Source organism: Maylandia zebra, linkage group LG10 (genome assembly GCF_041146795.1).
Source record: "Maylandia zebra isolate NMK-2024a linkage group LG10, Mzebra_GT3a, whole genome shotgun sequence".
Lineage (NCBI taxonomy): Eukaryota > Metazoa > Chordata > Actinopteri > Cichliformes > Cichlidae > Maylandia > Maylandia zebra.
Window position 1 is genome coordinate 7639108 of NC_135176.1, and position 24159 is coordinate 7663266.

At 41.0% G+C, this 24159-nt stretch overlaps 1 protein-coding gene across 9 annotated transcripts in view; it reads left to right on the plus strand.

Moving 5' to 3' along the window:
* Nucleotides 1-24159, plus strand: part of srrm3 (serine/arginine repetitive matrix 3) — a 144940-nt gene extending 120781 nt beyond the window's left edge. For 8 of the 9 annotated variants that reach the window (XM_076888947.1, XM_076888949.1, XM_076888952.1 and 5 more), the window contains 8 exons: nt 3186-3221; nt 4986-5036; nt 10315-10422; nt 11074-11236; nt 20519-20814; nt 20938-21171; nt 21252-21377; nt 23819-24159. In XM_076888947.1, the coding sequence (XP_076745062.1) occupies nt 3186-3221; nt 4986-5036; nt 10315-10422; nt 11074-11236; nt 20519-20814; nt 20938-21171; nt 21252-21377; nt 23819-24086 (1282 nt within the window). In that variant the 3' untranslated portion in view covers nt 24087-24159. The remainder of the gene's footprint in view (nt 1-3185; nt 3222-4985; nt 5037-10314; nt 10423-11073; nt 11237-20518; nt 20815-20937; nt 21172-21251; nt 21378-23818) is intronic. The other variant, XM_076888945.1, reaches the window with a different exon arrangement.

Genomic DNA, 24159 nt, shown 5'->3' on the forward strand with positions numbered 1-24159 from the left:
GACTTTAATGATGTTAAATAGCGTGTTTCTAAGCGATTTGAAGAAAAAGAGCGAACATGTGTAGATTCAGTCCAGACGGTTCTCATATTTCCTCTTTTTTCCGAGGTCGTCATTTAGGAACGTGGTGGGTAGCCGAAAACTTAATATGGTGACGATTTGTCACCTAGCGTAAAATGTTACGCTTTGGGAGTGAGAACGGGTTGCCCACAAACCAGAAACAAGCTACACCTTCCCCCCCAAAAGAGCTTATATCCAACATGTCTCTTCACTCCCTAAAACAGATGTTGCCCCTAACAGGGAACGCCAACTATTAACATAATTTTTAGACATCTGGCAGATTGGAAAGGCACACGTGACTTCTCTTGGTTGTTTACTTTGCTCAGTGATAAACAAGTATATGAAGACCTATTAAATTATGAAAGACGCCAAAGTACAAACCTCTATCTAAAGTGCAGTCAGAGTCAGTGAACAATAGAGAGTCAGAGAGCAATTGAGGTAGCACAGTCTACTCAGCCCGTGTCTTGATTCCCACACACAGCTAAGATGCAATTCTTGACGTAGTCTTTAGCAGCCGTTAGATTGGTGAATATTTCCTCTCCAAGAGGAGAAGAAATCCTCAGCTTCGCTGGGTACAGCATCCCGAATCTCACACCCTGACATCTGTGCAGTAGATCTTTAGCTTCTTTAAAGGCCCCCTTCTCTTTGCGACTGCAGATGGCAGGTCTGGGAATGGAGACAATAATGGAGACAAAAAGGATTTTGTTTCCATTATGGGACTGGGGACTGTTTAACGCGGGCCTGCAAAGCAGCACCTCATTTTTTTGAAAGTAGTGAAATTTGACAATAAGTGGCCTGGGTCTCTGGTCTCTTGCAGGGATGGTCTGTAGGCTGCGATGTACCCAATCCAGTGTCGGAGCGGTATTCAGGCCCAACACCTCCATTAGTAGCTGGGCCACAGAATTGACATGGGCGCGTCCGAATCTCAAAGCGCTCCCTCACGCCAAGTACAGTATTCGAATGTTACATCTGCACTGTCTCCCTTCAAGGTCTTCGGTCTTGTCTGAAAGAGCTGATACAATTTCTTTCAGATCATGAACTTGCTTCTCCAAGTCCACAACCCGATCCGAATACTGCAGCTTCTTTCAGGCTAGTTAGCCGGCTATGGTGGTCAGTGCAGATAGTAGCTGGAGCATCAATCTTAGCACAAAGTTCAGTCCGCACTTCATCTGTTTGGTCAGAAACATTGCTGCGAAGCGAATCGATCAGGCCATTGAGAGCTTGGCACTTGGTCTCAACTTTTGCTTCCAGCTTAGAAATTTTAGCGACTACGTTTTTCTGCGAGCTAGTTATGTCAGCCATTAAGTGGGGCTGTGTCCGGGGATGTAGCATTGCTATCAATGGCCTTGTCTCCATCAGTCGTTCTGGTATTTTTAGACCCTGACATTGTTGTAAAGACTCTGGGAAAAGTTGTTTTTCATCACCTTCAGGCCTCCCTGAAAACAAATGTTGTCACTGTAATAGTTTGGTTTCAATGCACATTATCGCACGGGATCAGCAATTTTAAAGGTGCTTAATGATCTTTTATTAATTGCAGCTTCAGGGGATTCTGCCATTTTAATACTTTTAGATCTACAATAAATGCTACATTTGATACAGTGGATCATAGCATCATATTCTCTAGGCTGGAGAGCCACGTGGGCAAATTTTTCTGTGGCTTGTTCTCATCACCTGATTCTCTCACATGCAGCCGTCCCCCAAGGAACCATCCTTGGTCCAGTACTCTTTTCCCTTGTTATGTTCCTATATGTTCCTATTAATATCAAAAGATCAAAAATAAGGAGTTTCATGTCACCATTATGCATGGTGATAATTCACAAATCCATGTCCCTCTCAAAAAGAAATACTGCAGTCTTTTTGAATGCTTTACTTTAGTGTCTTACTGACATAAAAATATTAATATAAATAGATAACATCAAACTTCTTCAACCTTAAGCAAAAAAAAACAAACAAGCAGTAGTACTTGATGTCGGTCCTTCAAAAACAGCCTTTTTAAAAACCTCTGGGTCATTTTTGAGAGCAGCTTCACATTTGATAAAAAAAAATAAATGCTGTTTTTAGAGCCAGTTTCCATTGTAAAGGTGTCATCCAGGCTAGATTGTAACAACAGTCTTTATTTGAGCATTAACCAGGTATTTGTTGTCTGTTCTGCAACTTCCAAAATTCTGCAGCTCGACTCACATGAGACGCTGCCCCCAAGCGCACAAATACATTTCAAAATGTTATTGCTTGCTTTTATCATCAGGGGGTCCTTTTATCCCTCTGTGGGGGGATACTCCCACTAGGTTTAAATCTGGGACTCCCCACCATTTGACCTTAGAACTGAAGAAGCTTCTCGGATGAGAGGTGAAACATCTTTAAGTAACTTAAAGAAGTCCAGACGCTTTTCTTTGCAAGCTCCTTTGACTACGATGACCTGGATGACTGAGAACCTTCACAGACTGCTTGCCTTTAAGTGTCATTAAATGGAAACTTAAACATTCATTAAATCGTTAGCACCTCCTTACCTTCTGATCTTTTAACATATCACCAAGAACAGCTGACCAGATGTTTCCCATTATACTGACAAGCAAAATATCGGGCCTTTGCTGTAGCTACACCTATATTTTGGAACAGTGTTCCCCTTCATATCACCACCTCACCAACACTGAACATCTAAACTCTTTTGAGAATGTATTTTTATTCCTCGGTATTTAAACCTCTTGATATTTGTTTTTCAATTTTCCATTGTTCTCTTTTGTATTGTGTTTTATTGCTTTTATTGTTTTATTCTTTTAGTTGTACAGCACTTTTTTTTATACTTGAATAATTCATAGGTTTGTGTTAAATGGCTTAACAAATAAACACAAAAAAAGAAGAAAAACTTTGAGAGCCCTTCAGCAAGCCTGGAGAATTATTGCTCAAGAATACCTTAAAAAATTAGAAGGAAGAAGAAAAAGAAGGCCTGGATTGCTCTCAAAAAATTAAAATGTGGTACACAGTCTCACAAAATGTATATGTAAAAAATATATAAATATGTAAAATGTGTTTTAAAAAAAGATACTGTGTTCTGCATATGAATTATTCATGTCAATATTTTGTGAAGTTGCTGACCTCGCGCTGACATTACAATGGCTTTGTTTTTGTAGATCTGCATCTGGCTCCAGGAAAAAGAGAAGACACAGGTTTGTACGGCAGATAATAATGTCCTTCAGTATGTGAACGTCCATATACAGGGAGTGCAGAATTATTAGGCAAATGAGTATTTTGTCCACATCATCCTCTTCATGCATGTTGTCTTACTCCAAGCTGTATAGGCTCGAAAGCCTACTACCAATTAAGCATATTAGGTGATGTGCATCACTGTAATGAGAAAGGGTGTGGTCTAATGACATCAACACCCTATATCAGGTGTGCATAATTATTAGGCAAAGTCCTTTCCTTTGGCAAAATGGGTCAAAAGAAGGACTTGACAGACTCAGAAAAGTCAAAAATAGTGAGATATCTTGCAGAGGGATGCAGCAGTCTCAAAATTGCAAAGCTTCTGAAGCGTGATCATCGAACAATCAAGCATTTCATTCAAAATAGTCAACAGGGTCGCAAGAAGCGTGTGGAAAAACCAAGGCGCAAAATAACTGCCCATGAACTGAGAAAAGTCAAGCGTGCAGCTGCCAAGATGCCACTTGCCACCAGTTTGGCCATATTTCAGAGCTGCAACATCACTGGAGTGCCCAAAAGCACAAGGTGTGCAATACTCAGAGACATGGCCAAGGTAAGAAAGGCTGAAAGACAACCACCACTGAACAAAACACACAAGCTGAAACGTCAAGACTGGGCCAAGAAATATCTCAAGACTGGTTTTTCTAAGGTTTTATGGACTGATGAAATGAGAGTGAGTCTTGATGGGCCAGATGGATGGGCCCGTGGCTGGATTGGTAAAGGGCAGAGAGCTCCAGTCCGACTCAGACGCCAGCAAGGTGGAGGTGGAGTACTGGTTTGGGCTGGTATCATCAAAGATGAGCTTGTGGGGCCTTTTCAGGTTGAGGATGGAGTCAAGCTCAACTCCCAGTCCTACTGCCAGTTTCTGGAAGACACCTTCTTCAAGCAGTGGTACAGGAAGAAGTCTGCATCCTTCAAGAAAAACATGATTTTCATGCAGGACAATGCTCCATCACACGCGTCCAAGTACTCCACAGCGTGGCTGGCAAGAAAGGGTATAAAAGAAGAAAAACTAATGACATGGCCACCTTGTTCACCTGATCTGAACCCCATTGAGAACCTGTGGTCCATCATCAAACGTGAGATTTACAAGGAGAGAAAACAGTACACCTCTCTGAACAGTGTCTGGGAGGCTGTGGTTGCTGCTGCACGCAATGTTGATGGTGAACAGATCAAAACACTGACAGAATCCATGGATGGCAGGCTTTTGAGTGTCCTTGCAAAGAAAGGTGGCTATATTGGTCGCTGATTTGTTTTTGTTTTGTTTTTGAATGTCAGACATGTATATTTGTGAATGTGGAGATGTTATATTGGTTTCACTGGTAAAAATAAATAATTGAAATGGGTATATATTTGTTTTTTGTTAAGTTGCCTAATAATTATGCACAGTAATAGTCACCTGCACACACAGATATCCCCCTAAAATAGCTAAAACTAAAAACAAACTAAAAACTACTTCCAAAAACATTCAGCTTTGATATTAATGAGTTTTTTGGGTTCATTGAGAACATGGTTGTTGTTCAATAATAAAATTATTCCTCAAAAATACAACTTGCCTAATAATTCTGCACTCCCTGTATGTAACCTGTGTGCTTGCGTTCAGTTTGTGTCTTTTACACAATTGACTACTTTTTCAAATGACAGTAGAATAGTCCATTTAGGCAAGTGATGCGTGGAATTCTCTACTCTCTGTGAATGCAGATTCATTGTTGTTGGGGTTTTTTTTTCAGGTCGGGAAGCCCAAAGAACAAACATAAAGACAAGAACAAACAGAAAAAGAGGTGAGAGAATCGCTGCCTGTAAATTCAAATTCAAATTTCAAATTTCAAATTCGAATTTTATTTGTCACACACACACAACCATACACAGTATGACATGGGGGTGAAATGCTTGTAGCTGTACAATGCCCGACCATTAAATGACAGAAGAAAAGTTTTACAATATTTACAATTTACAGTTTACTACAAAAATTTACAAATTAACTTAGGAATTTACAGTAAAGAATGTGCAAATAGTAGAAGAGATTATAAAGATTCTTGGGTCACAGAGAAAGAGAAAAACAACTAGTAAATGGGCCTTATTGAGTAACAGTTTTCCTGTATAATATCACTATAAAACAATATCCTGTAAATGCTACCATGGTATCAAAATATCACAACAACGTGTGTGAGAGTCCAGTCTTATAGTGACGTGTTTGGGAGAGTCCAGTCCTACACCTGGTTCAGGCCCCGAATAGCCTGGGGGAAGAAGCTCCTCCTCATTCTCTCTGTTTTGGCCTTAAGGGAGCGGAAGCGCTTCCCAGACCTCAACAGTGAGAAGAGTCCATTGTTGGGATGGGAGAGGTCCATCATAATCTTCCTAGCTTTGGACTTGCACCGCTTGGTGTAGATGGACAGCAGGTCAGGGAGCTCTGATTGAATGATGCGTTCTGCCGAGCGCACCACCCTTTGCAGATCTCGTCTGTCCTGCTTGGTGCTGTTCCCAAACCAGGTGCAGATGTTTGCCGTCAGGACGCTCTCGATGGTGCAGGAGTAGAAGTTCTTGAGCACCTTCAGTGGCAGATGGAAGTCTCTAAGTCTTCTGAGGAAGAAGAGACGCTGACGGGCTTTCTTAACCAGGGTGTTGATGTGACAGGACCATGACAGGTCCTGAGTGATGTGGACACCCAGGTATCGGAAACTGTCCACTCTCTCCACTGGCGTGCCACTGATGATGAGGGGTTTGTAATTCCTCGCCTGCTTTGTAGTGAAGTCCACGATCAGCTCCTTAGTCTTGCTGATGTTTAGGAGGAGGTTATTCTCCTGGCACCAGGTCTCCAGGTTCTTAATCTCCTCCAGGTAGGCCGTCTCGATGTTGTCGGAGATCAGGCCCACAACAGCAGTGTCGTCAGCAAACTTGACAATGGAGGTGGTGTCGGATGTGGCTACACAGTCATAAGTGTACAGTGAGTACAGCAGGGGGCTTAAAACACAGCCCTGAGGCACTCCAGTGCTGAGTGAGATGGAGGGGGAGACTTGTTTTCCCACCCTCACTGATTGGGGTCTGTCTGTGAGGAAGTTGAGGATCCACTGACACAGTGATGAGCTGAGTCCTAGATCTGTCAACTTGGTGAAAAGCTTATAGGGAATTATTGTGTTGAATGCTGAACTGTAGTCCACGAACAGCATCCTAACATAATTCCCTCTGCCAGTGTCCAGGTGACTCAGGGATGTGTGGAGCAGGTGAGATATGGCATCGTCTGTGGAACGATTAGTCCGGTAAGCAAACTGAAGTGAGTCGATGGTGGCAGGAAGTGAAGAAGTGATGTGATCTCTCATCAGTCTTTCAAAACACTTCATCACAATTGAAGTCAGTGCTACTGGACGGTAGTCATTGTGGGAAGCGGGCTGTTGTTTCTTTGGAACAGGGACAATAATGGACTGTTTGAAGCACGTGGGAACCACAGCTTGGGCCAGGGAGAGGTTGAAGATCTCCGTGAACACGTGGGTGCTAGTTGATCAGCGCAGGCTCTAAGGACCCGGCCAGGGATTGCATCTGGTCCTGCTGCCTTCCTGGTGTTCACCCTCCTGAAGGTGTTCCTCACGGCATGCTCTGTGATGACAAATGCATTTTCTTCACTGGTGCACTCCGAGCGCGCGCAGCCGTTTGTTGTTTTAATTGCTGCGGCGTCGAAGCGAGCATAAAACGTGTTCAGCTCATCAGCCAGTGAAGCATCTGCATTCATCATTGAAGAAGCTGGTCGTTTATAGTCCGTTATAGTCCGCAGTCCTTTCCACAGGCTCCTAGAGTCGCACTGTCGTAGCTGTGACTCTAGTTTTTCCCCGTAGCTCCGCTTTGCCTTTCGGACCGCGCTGCGCACGTTGTAGGACGCAGCCTTGTATAGGTCCATATTACCGGAGACAAGCCCTTCATTGTAGGCAGCAGTGCGTGATCTCAGAGCGTCGCGGATGTTTTTATCCACCCACGGCTTCTGGTTGGGAAACGTTCGGATGATAGTTCTTTCTGCTGTGTCGTCCGCTAGTTTCCCGATAAATCCGACAACCGCTTCCGTAAACATGTTGATGTCATCAGAGCTGCGCCGAAACATGTCCCAGTCTGCGTCATCCAGTGCGTCCTGCAGCGCGGCCACCGATTGGTCCGTCCAGCGAGCGACCTCCCTCCTGATTGGTGCTTTCTGCTTTAGCCTTTGTTTGTAAGCAGGCATGAGGAAGATGGCGGAATGGTCCGATTTTCCAAATGCCGGCAGGGGCTGAGCCTTGTAACAGTTCTTGAACGGGGTGTAGCAGTGGTCTAATGTCCTCGTGCCCCGGGTGGGGCAGTTGATGTGCTGGTGAAGATTGTGAAATGTCCGTTTGAGATTCACTCTGTTAAAATCTCCCATAACAATTCTTTAATCCATGTAAATGTAGAGCAGATAGTCTGCATGTCTTATAAGAGAGTAGCCAAGTTTCATTCATTACCAGTAACATTTAATGCACATTTCCTCAGTTCACATTAAAACAAACAGTGAACAACAGTCTTAACTCCTCAACAATAGGTAGAAGTCCCATTGAGCCTACTCATGAATTTATATTGGCACTTTACAGCCATTATCTCAGGCTTAGACTCACACAGAATGTGAACAAGTGTAAAAGAATTGAGAGCATCTTCTAAGCAAAGCGTGTGAGTTCAGCACAATTTCTGGGCTGTACCCTGCTCTCTCGCTCTTGCTACACACACACACACACACACACACACACACACACACATATATATGTATATATATATATGTATATATATATATATATATACATACACACACACACACACACACACACACATATATATATATATATATATATATATATACATATATATATATATATATATATATATATATATATATATATATATATATATATATATATATATATATATATATATTAGGGGTGCAACGATACACAAAATTCACGGTTCGGTTCGGTTCGATACTTTGGTGTCACGGTTCAATATTTTTTCGATACAAAAAAAAAATGTTCATGCCTTTTTAATTTGTCATTTATTAAAATTATAAATATATATTTTAACACAAAAGTACAGTTTTTAAATTTAACCCTAACCCTTGTGCGTGTTGTTTTTTAGCTCGTCATATTGCAGCCACAGAAATTCTTTTGTCCATGAAACCATAAAGCTGCACTTTCTTTTTGCCTTATAGTCTGATTTGTCATAACTTCTCCGTTTTGTGGTAAGCTTTTCTTTGGCTGTCACTTCTTCACCCTGACCTGTCTTATTTGGCTCAGCAGAACTAAAATATATATCTGTCTGTGAAGGTTCTCAATCATCCAGGTCATCGTAGTGAAATATATATCCTGCCGCACTCACATAAGCTCAGCGATTCTCTGCACGATCAACCTCTCACATGTTTAAGCTGCGGGAGATTTCACTTGTCATGTTTGCATAGTAAGCTAACAATTAATAAGACGATGTCAGAGGAATTGGTGCACAAATTATCATCACTCACAGATCAGTGCTGTCGCTCTCTATACACAGTTCACGCGATTGCAAAGTGAAAGCAAAAAAACAAGCGCAAATTCAAACACGATTTCAATATGTCACATATTGACAGTGGCTCACCGATGCCAATGACATAATTACCCAGCTACATTTCTGAAAGAATGCAAAAGCATTGACATATATTTTTCCTCCCTACAATAGCCCGACAGGCAGGGGAGAGATAGCCCCGGGACGTCGGGCTAGCGATATTGCGAGCCCTGTATCTGATTGAGGAATCACTCATCTTTGGAAAAGAGAGTTTATTACAGAGAAATGTCTCTTTCCAAAATAAAAGCTATACTATCCGTTTCTTCTGGGCTATATTCTCAGCAGCATATTAAACATATCAGGTCTCCATAAGGAGAATCCTGTGCTAACAGCTGTCTAAATGACTCGGCTAAAGTTTGTAGCATGCATGCTTGTTTTTGTCTTTGCACTAGGATGATGTCGGTGTAAATGTGCAGTCATATTCGTTGTGTTCCCACTAGTGCTTTCAGGTTAATCTCGTTGAAATAACCTTAACGCCACAACACGGCAAATCTCCGTTAACGAGCTACCCTATACAGAGGGGCTAGACGGCCAACACGTTAACGAGCTAACTGCGCTAACACACTAGCTCCCACCCATGTAATTGAGCATTGCATGGCACATCCAACATACTGTTTTACTTTAGTCCATGACTCGCTTACCTTCAGGGTCATACGTCACATGAAAACCAAAATAATTCCAAACGCCAGATCTGAATGAGGGTGGGGAGGTCCACTTCTGTCTCGCTAGCTTGCCCTGCGCTCTTCCTTCTGACCATCCCATCTGCGTTCGACTACTCCGCCTAGGCTGCACTCTCGAGCCTAGGCGGAGTAGTCAAATGCAGATTCACTGAGCGTTCAACACAGACAGCATCGTCAGAAGGAAAGTTGATAAAATAAATTACAAATTTTGTATTGTTCTTTTTTTTTCTCCCCTTTGGTTTTCTTTCTTTCTCTCCCCCTCTTTCTTTCATTCTTTCCCCCTGTCCTATCCCACAGTCATGTCTGTCCCGTTTGCAACTGAAAATAAAATAAATTCATAATTATAATAAAGGTCAATCAAATGGACCAATATGATGATCCACTTAAAATAAATCCTCTTGGCATCTTTCTTGGCCTCAAGACAACAATTCTGATGGCTATAGATCCAAACGGGACACAAAAAAAAAAAAAAAAAAAAAAAAATTGAAAAAAAAAAATTTGAAAAAAATTGTATTGTTCGATACATATGCGTACCGAACCGAAAGCACTGTATCGAACGGTTCAATATCGATACGAATATCGTTGCACCCCTAATATATATATATCCTGCACCCTCTATTAGAATATATATATTGAAAGTATTTTGCAGTGCATTGCCTGTTTTACATATCATGAGATTGACTACTGAGCTCGCTGTGGCCTGTGTGTCCCCATGATGTATGCATGCATACACGTGGCTTTATGGATGTGTGTACATGTGTGTGCGTGGTATGTTTGTCCATTGGCTGTCCTCTGTCAGGTCCCCTGATGAAACACCCAGCAGGAGTTCACAGCGTCAAGGCAGCTGCTGCAGCTCTCGAAGTCCCTCCTTGTCTTCCATCAGGAGTGCCTCCAGATCACCCACCAGGTAACCCTCCCCCATTGTACACACGCACACAGACAGTATAGTCCCACTGAAATACCTCTCCTGACTGTCAAGCAGTTGCTCTGGTGACAGTAAGTCTTCCCATCATTTACTCTTTACCCCCAGGGCGATAGATTGGGATACAAATGGGGCTTGCCTGCATTTCTTAAACTCGCCCTGCTGTTGTGATATCTCACTCTGCCCTCATGTTCGGTTAGATGACAAAGCATTCATTGTTTATTCAGTTCATGGGGCATTTATCTTTTTATTCTGTAGTTATGTATTATAGTTCAGCCTTTTGCATTACTTATAATTGCTCTTGAAAAATTAAGAGTCACTCTTGAGGGATCACATGACTCATAATGTGCATTAACAGATCAGCAAGTCAGAAAAAAGTCTAAGTCTAAGTCTAAGTCTAAGCTAAACTGTAGGGAAACATTATGCAGAGTTCTATATAAACGTTATTTGTGCGAAGCCTCTTTTTGTGTGTAAAAATAAGCAAAATGCAAAGTGAATTGGAATAGCAAACAAAATTCAATATTCGTGAAGCAGCAAATGAGATAAACAAGAATAATCAGAGAAATAGAATGTACTAGCTTGTTTCTACCGGATTGCACCCAAGTTAGAGTAAAGTGGTGTGCCCTGCTGTTCCAGATTAAACTCCAAACACAAGACAGACGGTCAAAAGATGTCTGACACCCCGCAGTCCCCGGCCCCCGAGAGTCCCACCACTTGGCACAACGGGGACCACACCCAGCGAAGCCGCAACGGCAAGGCCGGCAGACTCAACCACACCGATGGCGAGAAAGGGAACGATGTATGTAATCTCCTCTATTTTGTTTCCGCACACACACACCACCCCCTCCCACCCGGCCTCCCTCCGGTGGTATTTGCCGCAGCCCCCAGCAAATGAGTTTTAACTTGCTCTCTTGTGTTGGTTCACATGAATTCTCATCTAAGACACTGAGAGGTTTGTGTTCTTTTATTAGTTTTTCCTTGGTCATAGCTCAGTTATTATTATTAATGGTATTATTTTCAACATGTCAAAGACAAACCTTTTCGCAAAACTTGCCGCTCCTGCTGCTTTGTTTCTGGCTCTCTTTGACTCCTGTCATCTTGTGTTTCTTTTTTAAAAAATTATTTTCTTTTCTTTTGTTTGTTTGTTTTTTGCTTTTTTTCTTGTTATTTGCCAGTAATACAGAGAGGGAGCAAAGAGAAGAAAAGTTTAAGTGTTTCCGTTCAAGTATATACTCTCTGAGTCACACAGCATTAGCGTACCACACCTCGGATGGGGATCCGAGCCACATTGGTGCACAAAGTCTCCAAACAAAGGAGCAAAAAACGATATGTTGTGGAGTTGTGTGATTTTCTCTCCGTCACAAGGCCCAAACCTGCGAAGAAATATCAACTCAGGTGTGATAAGTTTTACGCCAGATAAAGACTTAATTAATCAGCATTGAAAGAGGCGCAATCTGATTTCTGACAATGCTATAAAGTGATAGCAATCTGCAAATTCTCCTCAAACAAAATAATCCAAATACTTACTGGAAAGTCTGAATCCAAGCAGGCCAGAATGAGTTATAGCAAACTTTTAAGTGGTAGCTGAGTATCCTGGCACATATGGAAGATTTTAAAAAAAAAGGAAAGAAGGAAGAAGAAATAAAGAGAAATGCAAACATGGATTTGCTGTGTCATAATTAAAAAGGTAAGAAAAATTACCTTATGACTTATTGATGAAACATTTTTTTAGACATAAAAGTCAGTGAAGCTAAAGTGAGGATATCTTTAACGTAATTAAAAATCAGTGCCCAAGTAATTACAAATCAGAAAGTTTGCTCTCAAAAATGAGCACTCAAAGACTTTTGATTTAAAAGCTTTGGGTATTTATGATTTTATTATTACTTATTTTGGGGTGACTATTGCATTTTTTTTTTAATTAATCAGATCTGACTGGTGATCTAAACAGTTAAAGACAATTTTGATAATATTTAAAATTGACTTTTACATCTTTCTTTGATACAGTGACTGTATTAAAGCACAGGATTCAATGATGAGGTAATAAACAGACGAGTGATTAGTAACACTTTCAAAGTTGACACCCTTTTGCATGATTTAAATAAACAACTAAACACAGGAATACAGGAGTAGAAAATGTATGTCACGTCAATATCTTTTGAATTTTAAAAAGCTGTCGATAACTGCTTTTTATTTACATGTGGATGGCAGCACTACATTTTCATGAACAGTGTGAGGGAGGCTTTCCTTTATTTAGACTGGGAGACATCACATATGCCAGAAATGAAAAGAAATCAACTAGCCAATTTGCCACAGTGTCATGTTTTTTCTTTAGGCTCGCCAGCTGCAGGGATGCTACATTTGACTTTATATTTACATTTTTGATTGTGGATGCTAATAACAGTCAAACACAAGCGATAAATAACGGTATTTTTAACGCATGTGTTTCATGTAAATATGACACCGCATTTTTGTTTTGGCTCAAGGTTCTTTAAATCTTTCATACATGTCTAAATCTTGCACTGCATTAAGAGTTATAACCCCAGTTCCAAAAAACTTAAGATTCTGTGTAAATGTAAATAACAGAGGGTGATTATTTGCAAATGTCATAAATACATGTTTTATTCACAATAGATAACAAAAAATGTACCAAATGTATAAACTGAGAACATAAAAAAAAGTTACTTTGAATTTGATGACAGCAACGTATCTCAAAAAACTGGGAACAGGGCCATGCTTGAGGAGACCAGCTGCTGGACTTTTGGGAGAGCAATGTTGTCCCATTCTTGTCTGTTATAGGATTACAGCTGCTCAACAGTTCTGGGTCTTCTTTTTCTTACCGTTATTTTCATTATGTGCCTTGTGTGTTCAGTTAGTGAAAGGTCTGGACTACAGGAAGGCCAGTTCATCACCCCAACTCTTCTACTATAAAGGCATACTGTTGTAATAAATTAGATACACCATGTGGTTTAGCATCACTTTGATATGTGAGTTCTCTAAACCCTGTATGTAAATTATAAAACTGATTGTGCTTTTCACAATGTGCAAGCTCACTTCCATAGGCACTAATGCACCCCCCATACCATCAGAGATGCAGACTTCTAAGCAAGAGCTAACAACAAGTTGGATGCTCCTTCTCCTCTTTAGCCCAGATGCAATGCCCATGTTTTCCAAAAAAGAAGAATGTTTTTTTTCTTCATTGGAGCTTCACCCTGTGTTCACAGAAAGCGAGTTCAGGAAATGTTCCTGAACCCATGAGGTGATTACAAGGATAGAATCATACCTGTTTTAGTACAGTGCTGCCTTAGGGTTCAAAGATCATAGGCATTCGGTATTGATTTTTGGCCTTTTCCACTGTGCACAGACATTTCTTCCGATTCTCTGATTCTTTTGGTGGTACTATGTACTGTAGATGATGAGATCCCCTAAATGGAATATGTTGATGGGCCTTATTCTGAAATTCTTTTACAATTTATAGATGCTGTGTTTTTGCAGCCTGGTGAACATTTGATATGTGTTGCTGCCATCAAATTCAGAAGAGGCTAATGAGTCAAATGTCTTAGTTTAAACATTTGATATAGCTTCTGTGTTTTCTGCTGTTAATAAAATATGGGTTTATGAGATTTGAAAATCATTGCATTCTGTTTTTATCAAAACATTTAGACAGCTACTCAGTATTTTTGAAATCGGATTTGCATAAAAACATGTCACTCGACAGGTCCTTTAAGGAATGATGGATTAATTACTCTGTTGTTCAAATGAAAAACTCCACTGCAAGCTCACAGTAGACTGACAGAGGATAGCATGGTATAAATCATAAATGTAGTCCTCCCTGTCTGTTCAGGCTGAAGCTGCTCGTTGTTTGTTTTGGTATTTTCGAACATTACCATGTTTATGAGCCCCTGATTACCTGAAGACAAAGACAAACCCTTTGATGAGCTTTAAATTGCTTACTGCTATTATGGAAGCATCCCTGCTCCTCCATACTGTAAATGGGTCATTAGAGCTGTGGTTTGATGAGTGATTACACTCAAATTAAATAAAACACACCACTTAGACAAAGGGGATCACCTGTGAAATCAGCAAGCACTGATAAATATGAGTTTAAATAGGCTGCAAACACTCACTCCTGAGAACTGACACCTTCTATTTCCTACTTCAGCTTGCATGTCTCTCTACGGGGTCTCATCTGATCTCTTTCTCTCTTTCTCTCTCTGCTTATTTCATTCATTACTTTGTTTTCCTTATCAATTTAAGTGGTGAATAAATGAATAAATGCCCAAATCTTTCTGTCTCGTTTATATAAAAAGCACTCAAATGCTTTGGAACTGGACCAAGTAGGTTAACTGGGTATGTGTTACAGTTTCTTTTTGTCAATACAATTGTCTTTCTTCTCAAGCACATGCTCTGCTCAGTGATAGATCCTCTTCTCCTCCAGGCGTCTAACAGCTCCTGGCAAACCACCAGGGGTTAAGGAGATGCTCCTCTCTGTTGCTTTACTTCACCATGTCGATGTGCATGAGGCCCCTAAGAGGCAGTATCTGTTCCTGCCTTTTTTGTTTATACTTAATCTGGACAATGCCAAGCAAACTCTGTTTGGTCATGTACATTTGAGCCATTCTGTTGGGAAATAGTATAAGAGGAGCATGTAATTGGCTCACATTTTCTAAAGCAGCATCTCTGTGGCACATAAACTACCACTCTTTTTAATCTCCACCAAAAGCTCAAATATTTAAAAATTATCAAAGTGGAACATTGCACGGGAGGATGGTTATGAGTGACAGATCCTGGATCTAACTGAAGTCTGATTTTACTGCAGCAATTGTGTGACTAAGCAAATGTTCTGCATAGCAGCTCTGGTTTTACTATCTATCATCTCAGTTTGTGTTCCTGTAGCCATCCTGTAGCTCTGTTTGAAGCAGTCTTATTCACTGTGTGGGAGGGAGTCCCTCAGATGTCCCAGAGGAACGCTCAGAGTAACAGCTGTGTGCTGTTAAGCTGCTGTTGGGCCAAACTAACCAGTCAGTCCATCTGTCCAAAGCCTTCTCTCTGGAAAAACACAGCATGCAGTTTGAAAATCATTCTAATTCAAGGTAAATTTTACTTTTATTTGCTCTTTACTGCTCCTTGTTGCCACTGGAGAAAAACACCCACTACAACAGTGGCTATTTTTTGATTTAAATGTTCTTCAAGATGAGCATTTCCTAACTGTTTGTGGGAATGGAAATTCAAATCAACTCTATTTAATTTTAGCTCAATTCCAGATATTTTATTTATATAGTACCAAATCACAGAAACGGTCACCTCAAGGTGTTTTATATTGTAAGGTAAAGATCCTACAATAATACAGAGCATGACCGACTATGAGCAAGCACTTGGCGACTATGGGAAGGAAAAACTCTGTTTTAACAGGAAGAAACCTTCATCAGAACCAGACTCAGGGAGGGGCGGGCCATCTGCTGCAACCAGCTACAACAGGAAGAAGACACAATACAAATAAGCAGTTTATCTGTATTTATTTATTTGCTAATAGAATAATTATTTATTACAAGTTTAACTGCAAAACAGATTTTTACCTAACTGCCCTTTGAAAACCACTTGTGAGGATCTCACCATTTTGTTTGGATAAATTGGATTAACACAATGTGTTCCCTAAAACTGTGCAATGTGTGGGTCTCCTCAAGGTCCGTTTATAGCATCATATCTCAAAAATGACAAAATCTAAATACAAAATGCCAAAAGAGAGCAATACACTAATACAGCTTGCAGTCTAGTCTGCAGAAGTTGGAGATAAAGAAAAAAGAAAGCAACAAAGGCAACTTTCTTTAATTCTATCATGCCACGGGGGGGGGGGGTAATGAGCCAATCTGAGCTAGGCTCATCAGATTTAATCAAACAACAACAAATGACAATAAAGACAAACTATTTATAATTTATCTAACTATACTGTTTTTTTTCCAGAGGTAAGGCTTCTACTAACTGATCCATCCTGCAGCATCCCTAGGCTTTTCTATGGGAAGCATCCATTTCTGCCTCCTCCACAGTGGATGAAACGATCCCAAAAGGGCTAATTTCTTCCTGCGCATTATTAATGGATATCTTTAAACACGATTACATGGACTTTTGAAAATAGTTCGGACAACTTACACCTTAATTAACATGATTTTTTTTTAAAGGGACTCAAGCCATTTTGATTGAAAGCTCTCTGTACACACTAACAGTTTAAACAGAAGCTCAGAAAAGCTCCTTAAGGCGCCCTCTTGTTGTACCTGTGTTTATGGTGATAAACACAAAGGAATGCCTGGAAGAAAGCTGGGCTGACGTCCAAAAATAAAGTACAGAGTAGACCAGTGCTGTTCCTACTGTTGCTGCTGCTGCTGGAGAAGACCCAGGCCAAAATGTGACTGGGGTCCCTTTCAGATGTGCTGACTCTTTAGTTTGTCAATCTTAGCATTGACTGCTCCCCTCCAGCACTCTTTTTAAACCCCTCCTCCTCTTTCCTACCCGATCATCTGTGTCCTCTGTGACTCACATCTCACTCTCGTTGTCCTGCCATTTTTCTTCCCGCCAGCTCTGCATGACCCCCCTTCCTATTCCTCCTCCTGCTTCTCCTCCTCCTCTGTCTCCATTTAGCAATTCTACTCTACATGGATGTCCACTAACATTAACTCTGTCCCTCTCTGTCCTCCCTCCCCTGTTTTGATACAAATATGGCTGCATTTGTACAAGCGAAAAAGACAGAGCAAATCATGTAGTTTATAGATTCATCCTTTGTTTTGAATTTGATTTTGAATTCCATCTGATTTTGATTTTTACTTTCCCCCCTCTATTTTTCTTTCTTTTCTTTTTTTTGTTTGGTTTAATTTATTCTCAGTCTCTGGACTAAATATGTAGCGCTGATACTAAAAGAGGTCATTGTCTTTTTCCCATTTTCGCTGCGGAGAACATTCCTTTCTCCTCTTTTTTTCCTTTTTTTCTTTCTTTCCTGTTTTTTGTTGATATTGCATACGTGTCACTGATTGAAATGGAAGGTAGGTAATGCTTTGCCTACGCACGTGATCTTTATGCAGATGAGAATGTGACAAGCACCCTAGCCTGAGTGACGTCAATGTTTCTCTCTCAATCTCTCTCTTTCTCTCTCTCTCTTTCTGTTGTTTACCAATGGTCTTTAACCAAATTAATTTGACTTCATCAATTATGATTTGACTCTTAAAAGATTGGATTACGTAGCGCTCTGGTTTTTCTCTTTCCTGCTTAATTTCATCCTGAAGTCCAGTATCCAGCTTTATCTTCCAGGTCCATTTCTGTCCATTTATTTTTCTTTTCTCTCTGTTCTGGTAGAATGCATTCCTGTTTGTCCAGCATCTCTCTGTTTGTCGGTGAATTAGTACATTCGTCTTTTGATTTTCACCATATTGATTTCCTCGACTGTTTCCAATAACTGTCTTAAGCACAAGTGGTTGTGTTTTCCTATTATTACGCTTAGTTGTCTCCTCTCTAGTGGAGAACGGTGCTTTTGTTGTATCTTCAGATAGCAGCTCAGACAGAACAGGATAATGCATGCGGAAGACCCAGCTGTATTTGCTTTCAGACAAAGCGCCTTTTGGAGATTAACCTTCTGGCCTGCTTACAGTGAGCAGTGCATTACTGTGCATCACAAATTTTAGTCCCTAAACTCCCACTGTAATGCTAATTCTATTTTTTTTTTGTCCTATGCTTAAAATAGAGGTTCTCTCTACATACTGTTTAAGGATGACAGCACTCTAGTTTTTATTTTATCATGAAATCCCCTGAAAAGACCAAAGCAAACAACACAGGCTGTCTGTCAATACAATTCCTGTACCCAGTCTGTTATACATTCTTACCGAAGGTGCAATAATTTATGAATGGGGCCCAATAGTTCAATTTCTACAAACAGTTTCATTTGGTAAGACTTTACAACAAAAATCAGTTTAATTTATATGGTGCTAGTTAACAGTTAGAATTGTCTTAAGGTCCTTTATGTTGTAAGGTAAAAGAAATCCCCAACAATCAGATGCCTGTGGGCAGCACTTGGTAACTGTAGGGAAGAAAAACTCCCTTTTAACAGTAAGAGACCCCTGACAGAACCAGGTTAAGGGAAGAGAAGCCATTGAAGCTAGACACAAAAGTGAAGTGAAGACATGTTCACAGTAATGATGCTGATGTTTAGTACTTAGCTCTTAGTTGGCTGATTTAACACAAAGTACAGCTGAGGCTGACGGGAATGTTGTACACTGAAGTATTGGATTGCATTTTAATTTATTTAGGCTTTATCGCTGTCATCAAGTTATCAACCAAATTCCATGACAATCTAGCTAATGACAATACACTGAAACTAGTTGGTGGTGGTTGATAGTGTGCCAGAGAATCTGGGAACTGGAAATATCTAATTCAGAGTTTACATTTTTCTGTCTCGAGCAAAGTGGTAAATGAAGGTGCTATTGCCATGCTAGTGGCTCTGCGTAGGGGACAGTGCTCTCCTAATATTCTTTCTGGCCATTATAATTTCCAGAGTAAATGTTGCATGACATGGGAACTATTTTTAACCGTGCGTTAACACACATTTGGTGCCAATGAAATAAGAGATTGCCCAGTGAAGCAATTGAACTGGCTGCCCTGCTAAAATAAATTAAGTGCAGTTTATTCCGGACCACTAAAGTCAGGTGTTATTTCCTTATACACTCATTTATTTTTGGCAGCATGTCATTGTTCTGATTCCCAAAGTGGCTTGCAGATGCAAAGCAACTATGAGCAGAAAAACCCAACCAAAAATTGTTTTGGTCTTTTTGTGGGATTTACAAAAGTGTATGATATTGTCTGCTTTATACCCTTTAAAGCTTTGCCAATTTTTGTTAGCTTCAAGGTCATTCCTGACTCTAAAAAAATCACTGATTTGGGTAAAATGTCTAGTTTTTTAAGCCTATTAATACAGCACTCTCTAATGTAGCAACAACTCCCTGGAACTCCATGTAATAGCAAAATTCTGCTAGTGTGAGAACTGTAAGTGTCCTGTATGAAAGACATTAAAGAGTCCACAAGCACGAACACTGAGATAGTTAACTAGCAAACATGTCAGGCTGTCTCATTATATAAAGCACACTAAGAGCAAAAAGGTAAAGGAAGTATCTTTAACTCTCACCGACCCATTGCTCTGTGATGTTTAGGAAGGTGACTGGACCCAGAGGATTTAACTCTCTGTGTGAGGGACTCCCTGCACATTGTGGTTTTCCTCTTTGCTTTTCAGTTCTTTTCTATTGATTTCCATGCATTGTCTCATGAGTCACTGGCAGGGAAGGGTTTTGTGTCTTTTTCTCTTGCATTTTGTGAATCTAATGATGCACTTATGTTGCCCCACTTTTCCCTTTTCTTCATACCTTACCTACTAAAGGAGGGAATACCACTTTATTGGTAAGTGGATGTTAACCAGAAGGGAGTTAAAGGGAGTAACCATTAAAAAAAACAAAGAAAATGGGTCGCTGTTCACATCTCAGCAATTGTCTTCAGGAAAAAAAATCCAGAAAGAGAAAATTGAGTAGCAGAAGATTTGTTTTCTGATTCGATTGATACAATAATTGTGATCTTTATTTTGTTCCTTCCATTTCTGTGATGTTCCGTCAAGTTGTCTTCTCTTTCTGTTTCGTTTCTTTTTTTAACCATTACTGAAAAAACTGAAGAAGTCCTCTGTTTCTACTCTACAAAATCTGTATCTCTCTAATTTCTGCCTCTGCTCTTAAAATTATTTGGTTCACAGTTTTGTTTTGTTTCTTTTTTCTACCCTCTCTTCCCCCTTTTCCTAGATTTTTGTTTGTTTTTGCGATTATTATTTCTTCAACTCATTATGGTTTTGCATGCCAAGTATTGCATGCGCTGCACCATAGAGGACTATCTATAAGCCATATGGAGAAAACCTAGATCTTTTTCTTTTAGATGTTTACCTTCTTTTGGCAAGTACACCATAGCTCTCAATTACCAACTTGAAAACTCTCTGATGCTATTTTTATCCTTTTTTTTTTCTTTTTTCTTTTCTTTTTTTTCCCTTTTGTTGGTCATCATTTCTCTACAGAAGTTCCACATGCTGACTGCCAGCTCTGCAAGCGTCCAGTCATCTCTGCTGAGAGAGCACAAGATCCACAGCGCCCCTATCAGGAACCAGATGGGAAAGATGTGTGTTGCAGAAGATACTGGGAGTGTCGATGGCAGGGGCACAGCTATAGGGAGCTCTCTGAGCAAGGCGTCAGGGAGGAGAGGAGGCCAGAGAGGTCAGAATAAGAGCTCCCACTCCCCTGCTCACAGCAGTGATTCGACCCACTCCCAGCACAACCATACTTACAGAGGGAGGAGCTCTCGTCACCACAGAAAGTAAGCCTTCCATTGCAGTTGTGCACTTTCAGGCTCTTATCACTGCTGGACCTCACCGCTTTGGCTTTGCAAATGAGAGAGAACTGTTTGACATCTGCTGGATTATACTTCCCATTCCCCCAGGGGCAAAGGTGGCCACTCTTCCAAGAGACACCACCAATCCAGTCGGGGTCAGGCACGCCACCGGAGCACATCAGCGTCTCCAGGGCACACGTCAGCCAACAAAGTCGGGAGCAAGGCAAACCTCCGACAGCGCAGCAGCTCCTGGAGCAGCGGGCGTTCATCCTCGCCTTCTGCTTCCAAAGACAGAGGACCCAGCAAGGCCAAGTCCCCGCACAATAGGCAAAACGCCTCCAGGTGAGCCGCTGTCTGATGTATAGTAGATTTATAATATGCTCCCATTGGTCGATGGTGTGACTGATTTGTGTGTCACACAGGGACAGGGAGAGTGCCAACCGCTCTGACACCGACAGCCGAGCTCGCCGCCGTTCACGCAGCTACTCACCTATCCGCAAAAGAAGAAGAGATTCACCCAGCTTCATGGAGGCTCGCAGGATCACCAGGTAACACCACATGATTAAACACACTTCTCCTCCACATTGTGTGTGTGTGTGTTTCTGCTCTTCCCTGCAAGGACCGAGCCCCAGAATAACACAGCCATGTATCTTGTTCTTTCTCACAGGCCTGAGTGGCTCTTAAATATGAGACACTTTAATGCGTTACACTTAAAGCATGTCCCATGATTTGGCAGGACGGTACTCATGCTGGGGTAAAAGTCATTCTTTCATAGCTTCAAATTACAACAAAGGCAGGCAAAAGAAATAAAGAGAAGGGATTTTGCTTCTGTTTCAACTCACGACTGGTAATTTTTAAGAAACCCATTAAGAGCCATTAAATCCTTTATGTGGAATAAAAATGAAAAACCACAGGCATAAATGGATGCAGTCATTATAAGGGTGGAGCTCTGGTAGACAGAAAATGTTACCTCCTGCTTTTAAACATCTATTTCAGACTTTCTATGGGCATCATGAGGGACATAAAGTGATCACTGTCCTTTATGTTTGGGTTTTTACTCTGCCATCATGTTTCATTTCCTTTAGAGATGACACACCATGTGTAATAGTTTTGTACTTTCATTTACTGCAATGTCCCTCACTAAACAAGTTTTTATTATTGCCTAACTATAGCACTAGAGAATTGAAATACTGTATGAATTAAAAGCAAACATGCTACCAACAAAAACTACAAATCATATGGTGTTTCTGAGTCATTTCAGTAGAAAGATTAAACTGAAACTGCAAAAAATGTGCCTTATGGTGGTACCTGGGACCAGATACATACAGCTCTGTGTAGACTTACAACTAAAACTGTGAGTACACAAAAGCAGAAATGCAAGTGAAATTGCCTGTTTTGCTTTATAGTAAATTCCACCTTGGTTTGACTTGCCAACATCCAAATATCAGTTTGAGTCTTTATGTATCAAGCCTAGTAATGTTAATGTCTAGTTCATGAAAACAAATGAAAAGTGCTGTACACATTATTTGAAGCCCAGGTACACGGATACCATTACACGGATAGAAGTGTACATCTCAGAAAGTATGTAAATATGAGATCTGAGGATCTGAGCTAGTCACTTAAATTGATAAATGGTTTCAGTTATTGCCCTTATTTTTTTTAATATTGAGTGATTTGTGACTAAAGTGCTTCAATACGAGATATAAAATAAGACGTAAGAATGAGGATGTAAAATGAAAATTAACTGAACTGAGCAAAAGATTTCATTGGTTAAGTTAGTTGTTCCAGTTGTTCTATTCCATTTTGATGAGTCTCTTTAAAACCATGTATTAGACTCATCCACATATTTGTTTCCTGCTTACTTCTTAGATTTCATAATTTATTCTCATATGATCGTTTCATTGTTACCAATAGAAATGCTTTTAGGTGGAGTTAATTATTCAGACAAACGGAAGAAGAAGAAAATCCCCCCTGCAGATGAAATGTGTTTCAGCCTCTCCCTGTGTTACCTCTGCAACCTTCTCGTTCGAGTGTAAATAGCCATGGGTGAAATGTGTGTACTTTGTTATCTTTCACTTCAGTCCTTAAAGGTCCCGACACCAGGACAACGGGCTGCTGCTGAACCCGACTGCTGCCGGCTAGTTACCCCGGTAACAGTTGCCGTGCAGCAGGACCCCAATACCGTGACTTCTGAAGTTTGGCTGAGCAGCAAATCATCAGAGCTCCCATGAGTAAACCAGGCTTCCTCCTCTGTCCTTTTTCCGCTTCTTCATCTCTTTCCTGAAACTCACTCCAACTCTAGAGCTGCACCCTGCTGTGTTTCTGCACTAATGTTGTAACACAAAGGATGCAAAGATTAAAGCGCTATCAAGGTTTATTAGAGTGGAAGCCCCCCCTCTTTCCCCCACACACCTTATTGCTCATACTGTTGATTCCCACAGCCAATGTAGAAGACAAAAGCTGGGGTTGAGTTATCTACAGCGCTGCTTGTGAAATGCACCTCATAGCAGCAGGGATACCTTGATAGCGTTTATCTCTCCCTGCACCACTGACTCTTGATTTTTATTTTCTGGGTGTTGCCCTCCACTGAGAAGATGAGGTTCTTTAAGGAACTAACGGCTAATTACTTTACAGGAAGTACTTCCAGGGTGGCTATTAACAAGGCAATCTAAGCTTGAACTTCAACTAAACACTTGCATTTTTCTGCTATGTTTGTGTGTGTGTGTGTGTGTGTGTGTGTGTGTGTGTGTGTGTGTGTGTGTGTGTGTGTGTGTGTGTGTGTGTGTGTGTGTGTGTGGCTGAGAAGCTTCTTTTTAACCCACATAGCTGCTCTCTTTCAGATCCTGTACTAATTACACGTCACCACTCTGAGACCTAACACTGATTGCCTTAATCATGCTTTAACATCAGATTTAACACTCTAACCATAGGAAATAGGACTAGGACATAGGACTAACTGTTCAAACCCTTATTTTTCTTCCTCCTCCAGTGCTCGGAAGCGGCCGATCCCATATTACCGGCCCAGTCCTTCATCTTCCAGCTACGACAGCAGCCCGTCACGATCCAGCCGCAGCTACAGCAGCTACAGCCGCAGCAGAAGTCACAGCAGGAGCCACAGCAGGAGCCGGAGCCAGAGCTGGAGCCGCAGCCACAGCTGGAGTCGCAGCCAAAGCCGGAGCTGGAGTCGCAGCAGGAGCCGCTCCCGCAGCCACCACAGTTATTACAGCCGCAGCAGCTATGACAGCCCGGGGTTCTGATGGCAACCAGCAGAACGAGAATGAAAAAAGGAGAAAAAAGGAAAGAAAAAAAAAGGGAACAAAAGAAGGAGAA